The sequence below is a fragment of the Cryptomeria japonica genome, chromosome 10 (assembly GCF_030272615.1).
Source record: "Cryptomeria japonica chromosome 10, Sugi_1.0, whole genome shotgun sequence".
NCBI lineage: Eukaryota > Viridiplantae > Streptophyta > Pinopsida > Cupressales > Cupressaceae > Cryptomeria > Cryptomeria japonica.
This window is the reverse complement of record NC_081414.1, coordinates 596,596,754-596,614,191: the sequence shown is the minus strand read 5'-3', so window position 1 is coordinate 596,614,191 and position 17,438 is coordinate 596,596,754. Positions and strand designations below refer to the sequence as shown.

The 17,438-nt window shown below is 35.2% G+C and overlaps 1 protein-coding gene across 1 annotated transcript in view; it reads left to right on the top strand.

The window, feature by feature from the left end:
* LOC131049284 (magnesium transporter MRS2-3) overlaps positions 1-17,438 on the top strand; it is a 152,364-nt gene that overhangs the window by 36,396 nt on the left and 98,530 nt on the right. The window contains exons 4-5 of the mRNA XM_059212619.1: positions 11,401-11,458; positions 11,502-11,575. Coding sequence (XP_059068602.1) covers positions 11,401-11,458; positions 11,502-11,575 — 132 coding nt within the window. The remainder of the gene's footprint in view (positions 1-11,400; positions 11,459-11,501; positions 11,576-17,438) is intronic.

Here is a 17,438-nt window from a genome sequence, read left to right as displayed (position 1 = left end):
CAGACTTGTCGAAGATGTGAGTAATCAATAAGTGAGTGATCTAAATACTAGCACAATATGCTTGGTTAGATCCTTGTTAGCTCATTGTTAATGCATTCCAGCATTACTTCAGTCTTCAAAATCTCCACACTTTGTTTATTCACATAGACCTAATCTTCTTCTGTGATTGCACATACAAAAACCTCATCAACCACCTAAAAACCCTAACAACCTCTGAAACCCTAGACATGATGTCCTTATAAAGGAATATGATTTCATGTCGGTCCAATAGGATTACATTGCAAGTTCCTAGGTTTAGTGCATCTGGACACATTTGGTAACACGACACAGAATCACCACCAAAGTGTCAGTGGATGATAACTCATCACAAAAATATCGGTTGGTAACTCATCACAGAGTAATACCGGTTCATAAATTTACCGATTACCAGTTTACACATTTTACCAATTACCGGTTTGTCAAAATGAAGAGTGGGAAAAATGATAACAACCACTTTGTTCCTTCGTACCGCTTTGGGATCCTCGAACCGCTTGAGTCTTCATATCGCTTGGTTCTTCATACCGCTTGAGATCGATAAACACTTTCTGCAAAACACCGATAGTCTAAAGACTATAATACATAATACCGGTTGGAAAAAATATCGATTGAGCATAACTCATATATACAAAAAGTGATCTCAAAGCAAGTGTGTGTCCATCAATGACAATCACAACATCATCATCAAAAATGCCAACAGAATCTAAGTGGAGGAAAGAGAAAATAGATAAAGGACATGATAAGAGGATGGAGAATTTGTACAAGGAGATTAGCTTGCCTCTAGTAGTAGAAGCATTTGGTGTGACTCTTGTTGAGGGGTCTTCTAGACAGGGGCAAAGGAGGACTAGGTTTGTGTCTACCTCTCCTCTGGTCAAGATAGGTTCCTCCAGAACCTCGACTAGGTCAATTAGAAGTGAGAAGAAGGCACTAAGGCAAAAACAAAAGGCTACAAGGAACAAAGATGATTTGCAGCCTGAGATAGAAGAAATAGAAAGTAGCAGCTCGGATGAAGAAGTACAGAAGGAGCAATTTTATAACCAGACAAGGTCCAAGGGGACTAAGGTCAACGAATTGGAAGAAGAAGAAGAGTAAGAGGACACAATGCCTTTGGTTAGAAGGAAGAGATCATTGGTCACTTTGGAAGTGACCTGTTGCATCATTTTCACACATCGCCCCATTGCAAATGGGGACCCCTACTTTTTATGTCCTTGTGGTCTTCTGGTTTTGGTCTTCTTTGGGTCTTTTCATGGCAGTCTCTTCGATTTCCCTAGTTTGCAAGTTTTTTGGGGTGAATTTGATTGTCTGCAAGTTGTTTGAGCAAATTTGGCTAAGTCTGGAACTCGTTCGGTCCATTTTAGGGTTTTGCCCTTCAGACTTAGATTTGAGGTCTTTTCCTTAGGGTTTTAAAAAATTGAACATTGCATTGGAGTCAGGACCCTTCAACGAAGCTACCAGTGAATTTTGAGCTAATTTTGAGCAACTTTCTATTTTTAGAAAGTTCTTATTTTTTAGGGAATTTCACTACCTCCCGAATTCTCTTTATTTTGCCAAAAATCAAACTTACTATTTTTAGCAATTTATATTTTTAGTAAGTGTCATCTCATCCCGATTTGCCCTAATTTTGACATTTGAAGTACTTACTATTTTTAGTAAGTTAATTTTTGGCAGGTCTATCACAGGTAGAGGGTCTCGACATTGAAGACTAAACATTCTTGAAAATCCATGGCTAAATCCAGAAAGTTGAAAAAGCAGATAGTTGATCAAAATGACTTTTTGGATTCATTCTAGAAGTGGAAAAGCTTGAAAAAACTTCCAAGACAGAGAAAATCACTTCAATCCCAAATTGGCATCCAAATTTGGAAAGTGAGTGAAAATTGGTTAAGTCGGGAGAGAAATTTCCTAAGGCAATAAAATCTTAACCATGGCAGAGAGTACATCCCAAAAGAGCATGGGCACCAAAGAGAGGTCATGGAGAAATTTTCTTCCATGACAAAATTTCCTTTACCATGTGTTTTCAGCACCCAAGTATAGGAAGAGAGCACCAAATAGGGGGTGTGGAGGAATTTTCCTGCACACCCAAATTCCTCCAGAGCATGCAATCAGTGCCCATGTCTAGGCAGGGGGCGCTAAACCAAGGTAAGGAAGGAATTTTCCTTCCAAGGAAAAATTCCTCCATGTGGTCATTTTAGTGCCCAAGTCAAGGGTCAAAGCGCTAACGAGGGTTCAGGAAGAAATTTTTTGATGCATCAAACATTCTTTCATCAAAATGGCACCCATGTCAAGGTGGAGGGCACCAAAGCTAGGTAAGGAAGGATTTTCTCTTCCAGAACAAAATTCCTCCCAAAGGTCAAAATGATGCCCAAGGTGGAGTAGGAGTGCTGGAAGCAAGTAGTGGAGGATTCTTCCTCTAAGTCAAAATTCCTCCACATGATGAAATTGGTATTGGAAGAGGAGCATGGAAATCCCAGTCAACGAAGAAAATCAAAATTCCTCTCGCAGGCATGGAAATTCACCAAAGGATGAAGAAATTTCAAGATGAAAGAAAAAAAATTGATCAAGGGAGAGAATTTTCTCTCTCCTAAATATTAGAGCTCCAAATGAAAAAAATTCCTAAAAAATAGGAAATATGATGAATTGATCAAAAATATTCTTCCCAAGGAGAAAATTACACCCAAGATGAAGAAATTCTTGGAAAGTGAAAATTGACTAAGTGTTGGAAATTCCTTCATTCAAGACAATTTTCCAGAAAAGTGAAAAATTGACTGAATGTTGGAAATTCCTTCCTTCGGGACAAAATTCTAGGAAAGTGAAAAATTGACTAAGTGTTGGAAGTTCCTTCCTTCAGGACAAAATTCTTGGAAAATGTGAAATTTGGCTAAGGATTGAAGAAATTTTGAAGAAATGTGCCCAAGGTGAAAATTTTCTAGGCACAAGGAAAATTGGCTAAGTAAGAAGATTTTCTCTCTCCAGAACTGAGAACAAGACAAAATTCCTTAAGCATGGTAAATGGTTAGTGGTCAGGAAAATATTCCTTTAAGATGAAGTGTGCACAAAATTTTTCCTTAAGGACAAAGTTCTCTCTTCAAGAATTTTCTCTCTCCAAGAATTCCAAATGTGTAGGATTCCTGAAGAGCGGATAAATTTGTTAAATTTCTTCCAAGGTAGGAAATCTTCCAAAATGTCTTTTGTGGGCCCAGAATGGAAAGATTCTAGTAAAGGATGAGTTGGCAACATGCAGAGAGAATATTCTATATTAATGAAGTACAACTCATAAAATTATAGAAGTTCCTATTGTGATGGGGTCCACTTGCACATCGAGAATCTATTGAATGCATGGCAGTATGATGGTACATTTACTGTTGGTGAGCATTTGACCAAGTGGTGGTTGATTCAATGCATGGTGAGGTGGTGGAGTATCTTTGGCATGTAACTATCGTATTTAGGAGATGATGGTGCATTTAATGCACAGTGGATGCCATTTTTGGCATAATGTAATTAATAGATAATGGGCATGATGGGTTATTAATGTTTATTTCCACCTTGTTGCATCATGTGTGTGGAATCTTTTGGGTCAAACCCTAATTAGGGTTTGCATGTAATCAAGGCTAAAGTCCTATATAAGGGAGTGACCCCTTCATTTGTAAAGGGGGAGATTGGTATGAAATTGTTGCGATACGTTTTTGAGATAATAACAATGAAATATTGTTATTTGATGGTGTCCACTTAAGTTATTTATCAAAAACTTGCATGGTTTCACCTCCCTCACTTAGGGTAGAAGTAGAGTAGTGCTTTGATTTCAATGGAGAATGTAATGGTGTTTGATGAATTTTCATGGTTCATACTTTTTACATCTTGTTGATTATAAGTTGTAGTGTAAAGTTAGCTTGAGCCACTAAATTTGTGCTAAGTTCAATTGTGGATAGTCATCTGGATTGTGTTGTTTTGTGTATTCAAATGCACTTTCTCGATGTGAAAATCCTTCAACATCCTTGGAAGATTGTACCAGTTCTTGTGGAGTTTTAGTTAATCTTGGCAAAGCAGAACTTGGATGATTTGGAATTCATCCATTAGAGCATTATCTATTGGTATCACTGCCCTTAGGAGTAGATTTAGATCCTTCTAACCCTTTCCCCTTTAATTTTAGTCCATTCCAGTTTAGTTCATTTGAAGTAGAAGCATCACATAATTGCTATATCTGATGATGAAGTTCCAACCAAAACAAAAAGAACGATCCAAATGTAAGTCCCCTTGGATTATTAGCATATCACATCAAGCCGACTGAGTCACATCCATTACATAATTGGAACCTTGGAGTCAATTGTTTGAACTTATTGCAATCTTAGCATACAATTGAACTTTGATCAAGAGAAAGTAAAGTGACCGTTGGAAATATTTATTATGTGTTGTGCATGGTCACAAAGTTCACATCAACAAAATTGGCGCTAGGAGGGTCTGAACATCAAATCGTTCATTTTAACAAGTGCAAAAATTCAAATTGGCTAGAACTAGCATGAACTTTCAAATGCCAAATCAAAGATATGTTAGATCTCTTATATGTCAAAAAATCAAAAAAAAAGTGAAAAATTCAAAAATCAAAAAGAAGTTTTCTCAATGGATGGGAAATAGTTTCATATTTCTTGCTGTCAAGATAGTTTCCTTGTGGACATCGCTCAAATTTAGGAAGATTTGAATGCACAACTGCACCCTAGGAATTTGTCCCAATTTTCCTTACCAGGGGGTGACTCCTTCATTTGTAAAAGGGGGAGATTGGTATGAAATTGTTGTGATAAGTTTTTGAGATAATAACAGTGAAACATTGTTCTTTAATGGTGTCCACTTAAGTTATTTTTCAAAAACTTGCATGGTTTCACCTTCCTCACTTAGAGCAGAAGTAGAGTAGTGCTTTGATTTCAATGGAGAATGTAATGGTGTTTGATGAATTTCCATGGTTCATACTTTTTGCATCTTGTTGATTATAAGTTGCAATGTAAAGTTAGCTTGAGCCACTAAATTTGTGCTAAGTTTGATTGTGGATAGTCATTTAGATTGCTTTGTTTTGGGTATTCAAATGCACTTTTTTGATGTGAAAATCCTTCAACATCCTTGGAAGATTGCACCAGTTCTTGGGGAGTTGTAGTTAATCTTGGCAAAGCTAAACTTGGTTTATTTGGAATTCATCCATTAGAGCATTATCTATTGGTATCACTACCGTTAGGAGTAGATTTAGATCCTTCTAACCCTTTTCCATTTAATTTCAGTCCATTCCAGTTCAGTTCATTCAAAGTAGAAGCATTATGGAATTGCTATATCCGATGATGAAGTTCTAGCCACAACAAAGAAGTGAAAGAGCGATCCAAATGTAAGTCCCCTTGGATTACTAACATATCACATCAAGCCAACTGAGTCACATCCATTGCATAATCGGATCCTTGGAGTCAATTTTTTGAACTTATTGCAATCTTAGCATACAATTGAACTTTGATCAAGAGAGAGTAAATTGATCGTTGGAAATCTTTATTCTGTGTTGCGCATGGTCACAAAACGCACGTTAACATGACCCCTAGCAAGAATTGAAAATAAGTAAAAAAGAAAGTTCCTATAAAACCTAAGGAGACAAAGGAACAAAACATTGAAGATGGTCCAAATTATCAGCCTTTAGATCTTGATAATCTAGTAAATGCAATATGTCAATATGATTCATTGGAGGCCTCTAAAGGGATGTATCTGGGTGCACCTCCGACAAATAAGGAGACCGTGGAAAATGAAATAATTAAATATGTGATTATCTATAACAAAGTTATTGATGGCATTGAGGAAAGTTACCTATGGAGCTTTTGGAGGTATTAACAAAGAAGAGGAAGGATGCAACAATAAAGGAGAAAAACATAAGGACTCAAGCACTTGATATGGTTATCAATCTGTTGTCAAAATAAGAAAGGGTTAGGATAAATTAGGTTTTAAATACAAGATTCCAGACAAAAGAAAGAGTCGATCTAATCATGGGAGGTGATCCAGAAGACGTTAAAAGGATAGCAAAGCGAATAGAGGATGGAACAATGCAGACTATGTAAGTATTGAAGGTTACTTTATCTTCTGTTTCATAGAAGACAAACATTGAAAGTGGTCTGACAAAATCAAGTAGTATGGCTATTCCAGAAGATAAAGGAGAAGAGTAGAAAGTAGATATTGTTCCGAATGATCAGTTAAATATAGAGAAAAACATGATGGAGATTGTAGAGGAGATCTTGAATGTTATCAAAGAAGAGAAGGAGAAAGTGGATCCGAAGAAGGAAAGGAAAGAGGAAGAGAAGATTGAAGGAGAGAAGATAGAAGAAAAAACAAATATATCCGAGGAGAAGAAAGAAGAGATGAAAAATAGTCTGAAGAAGGTGAGTCCAGTAAAGGAGAAGGAGAATATAATTAGAAGAATGTATGTTGGAGAATCTTCCTGACTATCCATAGATTATAAAATGGAGCTATTATAGTTGCAGATGAAGTTTGAACTTGTTGTTACATCAGAAGTGTTGTGGGTTCCAGTGACACAAGGTAAGCTGGATTTAGACAAGTTATCAACCCTTCATATGCTACATTTGGGTGATGTTCTCCACCATACAACTAGGAAGAAATACATTGTTTCTAAGGTGGACTGTATAGAACTAATAAATAATATAGTGAAGTTTCTCCATGAGAAACTTCTGAAAGTGAAGGCTAATGAGTCTCAGAGTCAAGAGGAGTAGTTGTAGGCTATGCTAAGTGAACTAAAAGACTATGCTTCTAACTTGGAAGCAACTTTTGAGAATAAGATGGTAGAGAAGTGGCTAAATGATCTAGTGAATAAGTGCGCAGATGCACACAAGTGACTACAAGAGAGCATAACTAGTTTTGAGAAAATTGTAGATAATGTGGTAGAGGTATATCAATTTTGACACAAGTGGCCTGACTCAAATCAAGGTGTTTAGGATCGGATAAATATTTTTGAGAAACAGATTGTAGAAGTATCTAAGTCAATAAACTTTAAAGAAGATGGTGATGGTCAAGGGACATTTCAATTAGATAACCTGTATATAAAGCTCAATTTACTGACAATTTAGAAAGAACGGATCGAGAAGGACTTCTACCAATTGAGAGACATTATAGATGTGCATCTCACCACTATGGTGAAAATCTTTAAAGACTCTTAGGAATTCAGCAAGACAATAAAGGTACCAAGAAGTTGTGAAGAGGCAACAGATCTTCTATTGAAGATGGAGAGTCAACGTAATCTTTTGGTCTCAGTTGGAGCTGATTGGAGTATTGCTTGGGCTCAACAAAAGTTCATGCATTAGAGTATCATGCCCCTGACTAAGCAAAGTGGGCAACCTGCTTAACAAGGTGCTTGATTGATTCTAAATAAGACATTTTGACCATGTACATATGCAGATGAGTGTGTGATTCAACTATTTTTGGTCTTTAGTTTTGAGGAACTGTTGTAGATAGGGGATTTGTATATAGGTTGTTTAGTTTTGTTGTAAGAAGACACTCTTTGTCTTTGATGTCAAAGGGGAAGTGATTTTGAAGTTGGCACAAGTGTTGCCATCAATAACAAAGGGGGAGATTGTTGCAAATATGAGATTTTGTTGTCATTAATGTTAAACTTGTTTCAATCCAGATGAGTTAGTTTAGACTTTGGTCCGAATGTGGTCTAGTATTGTGCAGTAACAATGAAGTTGCATTGTGACCATGCAAATGTGTGGAATCTACTTGTGTTTGTTCCAAAAGGCTTAAAATAGTGTATCTTGATATTTATGGAGCTTTGGTGTTGGTTACCTGGATCTGTAGTTGGTTTTCGTCAAGTGTGACTGTTATGATGGTAGTGAATAGGAATGTGTTGCATTCCCATACTTGCTAGTACTTTGGTGACGTAGTTCTGTTATTCAATGTTATTGGTACCTGTTGATGCTATTTAGGGCATCCACAAGCACTCTTCATGGCCCGCATTGAAGATTGTGTAAAGTTGTGGCAGTGAGCTTTGACAATTTTATCTTTTGCACTTGACCTATAAGATTTTGGTTTGTGGGCTGCATGTGGATGTATGGGTGATGATTTAATATGGACTAGAAGGTGTGACAACTTGGTGTGAAGCCTCACAGATGTTATTTTTCCTTCTGGACTTGCATTGGAGTTTGTTTCTAGTGCACTGTGTGGTATTAGACATTACACCTAATTAGGGCGACCTAATTGGTGTCCTTGAGGTTGTGGTTTGTATATAAAGGGTGGAATCATTGTGGAGAGAGATAGAGAAATTATGTGTGTTGTGTGATGTAAATGTGAAGTAGTATAGTGGTCTGAAAAGTGTTATAAAGTAGTGATGAAGATAGTTTCTGATATGTTTTGAATTGTGAATTGTGATCAATATTTTAATAGATGTGGTTCCTTACAGTTTAACTCTATTGGTGTATCTTTATCAGATGTATTGTATCTTGCCTTGAAGAAGTGATCTTTAGTGTTTGCAAGTCCCTTTTTGTATCTTACCCTAAGGTTGTGTGTCTTAGCTCTGCAAGTCATCTCAAGAGTAGTTAGTTCCTTGGCCTCTAGCCTGAACATTATAACCAGTTTATCATATAGTGAGATAGTTCTCACCGTGGTTTTTCTTAGTTTGGGTTTTTCACATAACAATCTTGGTGTTCTTGTGTGGTTGTTTTTGTGGTTTCAATTATTTATTTTCATACATGTGTTGGATGGAATGAATGTTTAGTAAAAAGATTAAATTTGATTAAGTTTTAGTTTATACTGATTCAACCACTGCCCACCTCCTTAGTATTCAGTGGTGTTCAAAAGACACGTCCTTGAATGGTAGGATGTTTGGGGACATCCCTCAACTTGCCAAATTATTAGAAACATATGAAACATCTCAAAAATGGGAAGGGATGCTTAGTTGTCTCTTGGATGGCCGAGGATGTCCGAGGGGATGACTAGGCCTCCCCCACAACTGCAAGACATTTTGTCATTTTTTGAATTTTTGTTTCATCTTTTCAATTATCCAATCTTTTTTTTGAGGGCCTAGGCCCCAAATCCCCACGTCCCTCCCACAAGGGAATGAAATGTTCCCCTGTGCCCCCTCTATCATTGGGTTTTTCTTACATAAAACACCTTGTGCAACTTATCATTACTGCCCCTCAAAACCTTTAGAGTCTCCACTCCCAAATCCCCACTACTTATTGAGATCTCTTGTCATATAAGAAATCTGATTACAATGAGTGGATTCAAGAGTAGAGACCAAAATAGAGAACTCAGACAACTAATTTTATCACTATCATAATATATATTTTTTGTTTAATAGTTTATATTATTGTTAAACTACTTTATTCCTATTGAAGTTTATTGTGTTGTTATAGTTTGCTGTCATAATTTATTTATATATTGATATTGTTGTTATGAGTTGTTGACATATCTCTCTCTAGTATACATATTTTAAAAAATTCATATATATATATATATATATATATATATATATATATATATATATATATATATATATATATATATATATATATATATATATATATATATATATATATATATATATATGTATCATCGTCCCCTCGACATTATAAAAGAAGTCCCTTAGATTGCCATCCTCTATATGCATCCCCTGTCATTGTCCCCAAAATGTTGTAGAACTTAGAAAATAGATTCTTTACCTTCATTAACAAATGATCCTAGAGCATGTGCACATTAACCCTCTTTTTATGTACTTATTTTAACTTCATGTTATGCTAGGCATGAGTGGTTTTTGGATTTAACCGTGATTTGTTTAGTATAAACGTTTTGGTTCACACTATGTGATCCACCATTTGGATAGTGAAGAGCTAGAGGAATAGAATGCAATATCTTGTCCAAGATTTTTGACCCAAAAAATATGAATACAATAGGTTTGATCCACTAACAAAAATATTTATTTCCACGATCTGCCATATTATCCACTTCAAGGGCATACATTAGCAGGGATTGTAACACCCAAAAAATAAATATGTAATTCAACTCTTTTTCTTTATTGTATACATTAATGAATTTGTTCAAATAGTATATACTTTTCTTCAAATGCATTTAAAATGACTTAAAAAAATAACTTCTAGCATTGAACACCCAAAAATAAAAAATGTAAATCAATTCTTTTTCTTTATTGGATACATTAATGAATTTGTTCAAATAGTATATACTTTGCTTCAAATGCATTTAAAATGGCTTACAAAAAATAACTTCCACCACCTTCTTCTTCTTTTGGCACTTAAATAAAAGTATAGGTAAAATCAACCTCCTTTCATTTTCTTTTACCATGCTTCAATACCATATTGAACTAGTGAATTCTCAAAGCATGGGAAGTAATATCTACACCATTATTGGACAAAAAATGATAATAAAGATATATGATCCAAGATTATTTAATGGGATTCAAGAAATTCGTTTGCATTGAATACAAAGGTCTTTGAAACCATTTTTCAGTTGCTAAGTATGTAAACTACAAAACTACTCTATGAAAACTTCTCAACAACAAACTTTATTTATTAGGACATGACTAACAACAATCATGTAAACATCATTTGAGATTCATCTAACAAAGATTCTAATAAAATATTGTTGAAAAATATTTTAAAATGACTTCTTATTTAGTGTGAACATCATTTTGAGGTGCATCTAACTAGGATTCTAAAAAAATTCTCGTGGTTAAATGTTTTCAAATAACTTTGAATTTTGTCATTTTAAATCTATCTTTAATATTTCTTTTATTTTGAACCAACTGATACATTTTATATATTTCAAACTCTAAATTGATACATGATTATCTATGAACAAGTTCAAAATTTTATAATTGTACATTTACAAAAAAAATCATTTTTTATTTATTTAATGCTTAGCTTATTTTACATTGATTTACTTCAACTCTTGGGCTTCTAGCTCTTTATTCCCTTCCTTAACTTCATGTTTATTGAAAAAACAAGCTCTATTGAGTAGGATGAATTTAAAGGATTTCTAACTTGGGACTGGAAGTCCTTCAGAGTAATGAAAATGATGCTACCACCTAATCAAAAGGCTGTTGAATTAGATTTTCTTAGTATTCCTACATAAACTTCAGTGTAATTTGATTTATATGTATCTTAGTTGTCCTACATAAACCTCAGTAAAAATTTGATTTATATGTATCTTAGTTGTCTCACATAAACCTGAATATAATTTGATTTATATGTATTTGTTTTTGATGAATTTGGTTCTTGTATTAGATAGAAATTTACTCTATTGTAGCATTGAACTGCCAGATTATTGTTTATGAAATGATTTTGGATTCACCATATCTTTATGCCTATACTTTTAACTTTTATCTTTCAGACTGGAATTCTGGAAGAAGAGGCATATCCAACAATGGATGAGTTGACATCTAAAGTTAGTACTCTCAAGCTTGAAAGAGTCAGACAAATCAAAAGCCGAAGTTAGTACTCTCAAGCTTGAAAGAGTCAGACAAATCAAAAGCCGTTTAGTTGGAATATCTGGTCGTGTTCAAAAGGTTTGTTCATTCTCATGTAATATTATGATTCTTGAAAATTTGAAAAAGCAACGAGTTTCAAGAATGAATTGATTGTCTAGAAACTATCTCTAACTACAGTCAAATTCCTGCTTGGTTTGGTTCGACACCTGTTGAATCTTAAATTTTTCATACATAATGACATGGTCTGATGCAATCTAGATATCTTTTTGTCTTTCCTTTCTTTAAATTAAAAATTTATTTGTCTACAAATCCATATTCCACTCAATTTGCAATGTGCAGTACAACAGTTAAAATTTTAGAAATACACACACAAAGACAACCAGTCCAAGAAAGTTCTACAATTCTAGATTTTTGGAATATATTCCCCCTTTTACAAATTTTGATTTCTGAATTCAATAATCTCGACTTATTTACTTCTCAAAATCATCTTGATACATGAAAAGGTATTAATGATTGTAAATGTAGTTTTTTGCGATTTATTTCTGCTTTGATCCAACTTCTACATCTAATAATGCTACATAAAACCTACCTAGAAATATAGATTTGTCATTTACACAAAGAAGAGATCTTACTTGCAAGTAATCAACATTCATAAGAACAAAAATCATAATAAATATAATTATTTTTTCTGTCATATTTATCAGTTCCAAATGCTCAATCAACATGCAATTTTGAAGTAAGCTCTCATTATTTGGCCTGTTCTCCTATTAGTGGGAAAGTGATATAATATGGATTCTCTATTTGAAATCATTGAGAATTAGTCTGGAATGACTAATTAACCTATTTAATTTCTGTAGACTAAAGTTAGGTTAAAGGAGATTAATTAATTAATTAATTAATATTATCCAATAAAGTGTTTTTTTGAAGTAATGTTATTTAATTAATTTAATAGAGCTCTAAATGATTTAAGTGAAATATTGTAAGGAGATTAATAAAGCCTTTATTTCCTAGGACTAAATGAAATATTAAAAAGTGCGGCAACTTGAAAAGCCTTTACCTGGGTTAATATAAAAGTAAATTTTGAGGCTCATTTTCACATGCTTGGATTATTTCGCTTCCTTTGAAATTTGGAGAGCTTTCTTAGATCTGAAACCCTAAGAAAAAAACCTAAGGGATTGCTAGTTTTGGTTGTGCACGATTCTACCCTGGCTGGCTGTTGGAGAGATACACAGATTTCTCACTGACTGTCTAAAGATTACAGTTCGAAATTTTTGAGGTTTTCTTTGAAGATAAATTTTTGTGGTTTCAATGATTTTTAAGGAGCTTGGAGCTTGGATGCCAATATTAGACTTCATGTGGTGGACATTGAAGGGGATTAAGAACATTTAAACTATGATGCCATGGAGAATATTCATTGCCGGGCGAATCTTATTATGATTCAAGAGTGCTGGATGTAGGGCTTATATTCCTTATTGGCATGCATCATTGTGAAAGCAAGGTCAACTTGGGTGTTTGGTTGAGTTGGGCATGGAGCAATCCCTAAACTTGGCGCTGGCATACATTGCTTATTGCTTCTTACTGTTGCTGCAGCTTGCCACAAGAGTCTGGAGATTAAAGGGTGCTATGTATGATACATGAGGACTGGAAAGTGGTGTGAGGTTTCTTTGGGCATTCTTGATTGCATGGTAACTCTTATATGGTGCAAATTGGAGATTGTATTGAGCTGCGAATACATTCAAGCTTAGCACTTTCAGTCCCATGCATCACGATTTCTGTTCTATATGTTTGCTTGTCATTACTGTACATTGAAACGTTGCTGGGAAAGAGTTGCTCAGACCTGCTTATGGATTAATGAGGCCTTATTTCTGCTCAAGTTTGGTTCTGTGTATGGAATATTCCAGTCCCTTGGACATGGCTTAGCTACTGAGCAAGTATAATTGTATTTCATGTTGCATTAACTCACAGTTGTGGTCAGAAAGGAAATACATTACTCTATGTATTTTCTGATTTTTGATTACTTTGCAAAGAAGGGGTATATTCTGATTTTTCATAAAGAAATCAGATTTAGTTCAGTTTGTCATTCTATAGCATTATTGAATGCATGGATGAAAATGTCATCGAAACTTGGCATCATATAAACCTACAAATAAAATGGAATAAACCTGCAAACTGTCCACAAAAAGAAAAAAAAATGAAGGGGGATTTTGCAAACTGTTGAAACCGAAATATGGTTAAACTGATCCAGTCTTCTGATCTATATGCATTGTGATATCAGTTCACAAGAATATTAGCTCAGTTTGGAGCGCCTTTGATGTCAGACAACCAATAAGTAATGCAACTGCATTATCCATGCTAGCATACGAATAAATGATAATTATCTACTTCTATTATCATTGAATACCCTTGGGTGCCCTAAGAAACAGAGCAGATTCCACTCATGGACTTTGGATATTTTATGTATGTAGTAATTTCAGTTTATGCAACCCTGATAATGCATAAAACCTAGTATATAAACGTGGTTTTGAAACAAATATTATTTATCCTTGTAATTGAAAGGCATCATCTCCTCCGGTTCTGATCTTTCTTGTCGATTCAAGAGGATTCATCAATAGTGTGCCTGTAGTAACATCACAACCATTCTCATGGCTTACAGTAACTAGTGAAACACTTCAATGGCTTGCAGTACATTAGAGAACCTCCTAGATTCTATTAAGAACACAAAGACCATCTCACACACTCCAACAAATGTCATGCATGCTTTGGTAGTGCTGTAGATAACTTTGCATAGAGATAAAAACTTTTTTAGTAATTGTACTTTCACCAGACATTCTGTGGTTTCCAACATGGCCTCAACAAGTTCCAATACATCTCTAGTTCACATTGGAAATTCCAATTCTCATTGCAACTTGTGCTGTTTTGAGCATCAACTACAGGATATAGATATTGTAGTTGATGTCACAACCCAATTTGCATTTTGAGGCTTGAAGTGTGCCAGACATATATTAGCACACCAGGAAACAATCGATGAACAGTTACACTTTACAACCATTGGTACATAAAGACTCAGATATAGGAGACAATTCCACTTCCTTAGGAGACAATTTGACTTGCTAGCAACTCTTAACCTTCACAACAATGAAATCTTTGCAATCTATATATGTACACATTTCTAACATTGGAGAAGCATATAATACAATAAGTAGACCAATAGGTAGATTAGAAGATAATAGTCATACACCTTTCTCAAGGGTATGCAATGTATAGAGATAACAATCTAATAATAATACATTTATTGTTTTGATTCTATATATCTTTTGTGTCATTTACTATTTTGTCTCATAAGCTTCTGCCTACAATTTCATCTAGATTCTCATCTATAGAGTTGTTCATCAAGATTCAACCCTAGGCCATAGATTAGTTGTATCAGAGAGGTTTGTCTTCATTTTGTAGGTCATGTTCAATGTGATTGAGATATTTGGTCCTGTTGTGACCTTTTCACACATCACCCCATTGCAAACGGGGACCCCCTCTTTCTTGCTTTCCATGTCGTGTTAGTCTAGGGTTTTGGTGGTCAAACGACAAAATTTTGAGCTTTCAATGCCCAAGTCTCAATTTTGAAGTGATCATGCCTAAGGTGCAATTAGGGTTTTATAATTTTGGAATAAGATCAAATGTTTCAAAAATGTCAAAATTGTTAATGTGATCCTAAGTTTTTTCTAAGTCTAGGGTTTGCAACAGGTTTTAAATGTGTCTAAGTGTTGCAAATTAGGGTTATTTTTGTGCTAGAATGTCTATAGACCCTTTAAGAGTCATTTTCTTGCTCCTAAGAGGTGAAATTTGGTTAATTTGCACATTGTCCCGATGGACCCTTCTTTTCCCCTAGTTAAAATAGTCCTAGTCCTGATGCAATCACTGTTGTCCCAATGGAAAACATGAAATTAAGGCCTAAAAATGAGTTGTCTTGATGGAAAACATGAAATAAAGTCATAAAAGAACATTGTCCCGATGGGACATGATTTTCCCCACTATGTGTCTCGATGGACCACGTTTTTCCACTGGAAGAAAAAATTGACTAAGTATGTCATCCCAAATTTTGCAGATGGGGTTCAAATTTCCCCAGGGATGGAAAATGACGATGCATGTGGACAAAATAACCTTGTCCCAGTTAGGTGTGTTTTTCCCTTGGACAAGTTGACAAAGTTTTGGCAAGTTTTATGTGTCCAGATAGGGGTCGTTTTCCCTTAAAGGCCAAATGTGTGGACAAGATGAATAAATGAATGAATTTTAATTGTCCAGATGGGGGTCTTTTTTCCCCAAGTGAGATTTATTTTGGACAAGGCAAGTGAAATGAAGAGGTTTTGTGTGTCTAGATGGGCCACGTTTTTACCCAAGGGCCTTATGTGATATGGCGGAATTTAATGTAAAATTTTGTCCCAATATGGATTGATTTTCCCCAGGAGGCCTAAATTTAATGCAAGTGAAAGGATTTTAATGACAAATGTGCTCACATTTAATTATTTTTGCCTTGTTACAATTATTTAATGATCAACAACAATTATTTAATGACATATGTTATCCCAAAGCAAATCAATTTTCCACCAGGCTGTTAAAAAGCAAGTTTTTTATCCCACATTGCTTGTGTGGTGAAATATCAAGGTGAAAACATGAATAAGAAGGCCCAGCCAGCATTATATTATTATTATTATTATATTGCCTTGATGTGATTGATTGAAGACGCTGATTGGAGGGAGATTGAAGATTCCAGCTGGGCAATTTGTGTCTAAGTGTCATTTAGACACTATTGTTGAAGGCAAGTTGTAGATAGGAGAGGGCAATTTTGCCCAATTAGGTTTAGCGCCACCATTAAAGGAGGAATTGCAGCGATTTTGTGTGGCTGAGTGGGCCACATTTTTGGTGATTTATGTTCTTGGCACCATTGTTTGGAAGCCACGATTTTGTATATAGCTGGGCACTTCACATTTGGGTGATTTTTGAAGGTATTTGGTGCTATTACTGGTATAGGGAGGTAAATCTGAGTTTGGCGCCATAGCTAGGCAAGTTTGGACATTATCCTTGGGCGTCATTGCCTTGAGCTTTCCATTCTCAGATCTGAAATTTCATTTCCAGTCATCATTGGTGAATGGCGATTTCGTTTGGACACCATTTTTGAAGAATTTGGGGGCATTGTGTGTGGACACCATTCCTGGTACTGGTCTGAAGCATCATTTTTCAGAGTTGTCTTCAGACTGATATTACATTTCCAGCCACCTAGTTATGCCCAGGTGTGGCCATTTTTGAGCTTGGAAGGGTGAGATATTTCAAGTGTGAGTGCATGACATGGCTGTGACCACTTCCAGCCACTGATTTCCATCATTTTCAGAGTGTCTTCAGACTTTTGGAGGCCATTTTCTGACCTTGGAGGTTTTATTCAGACTTAAAAATCAGAAAATCAGACTTACATACACCTTTTTCTGAGTGTATTCAGACTCGTGGTATACCTTTTGAGACTAAATCTGTTATTTTCTGAGCATACCCGCATGTCCTCAGACTTATTTTTAATGACCAGACTTATTTTATGAATATGAAGCTAAACTTTTGAAGAAGGCGGATGCATGCATGTCAGTTATCAACAAAGAGTGGATCATTGAGCCTAGGCATCACCACTCCAAGCTACCCAAGAGGCTTCTATCATTGGACTTCAAAGATGAATACAATGATATGGTATTTCTACTCAATAGAGTAATGGGTACACCTCAAGGAGCTTTGTTTGAGAACTGGATGTTCTATTTTATTCAAGACATATCAAGAGGACAATGATTAATTGGGCCAAGATTATAAGTGACAACCTTGACTTCCAGTTGAGGAATATGGAAAAGACAAGGACATTCGACATGACTTCCTACCTTGTGTACTTGATTGCCAGATTTGTTGTATACAAAGG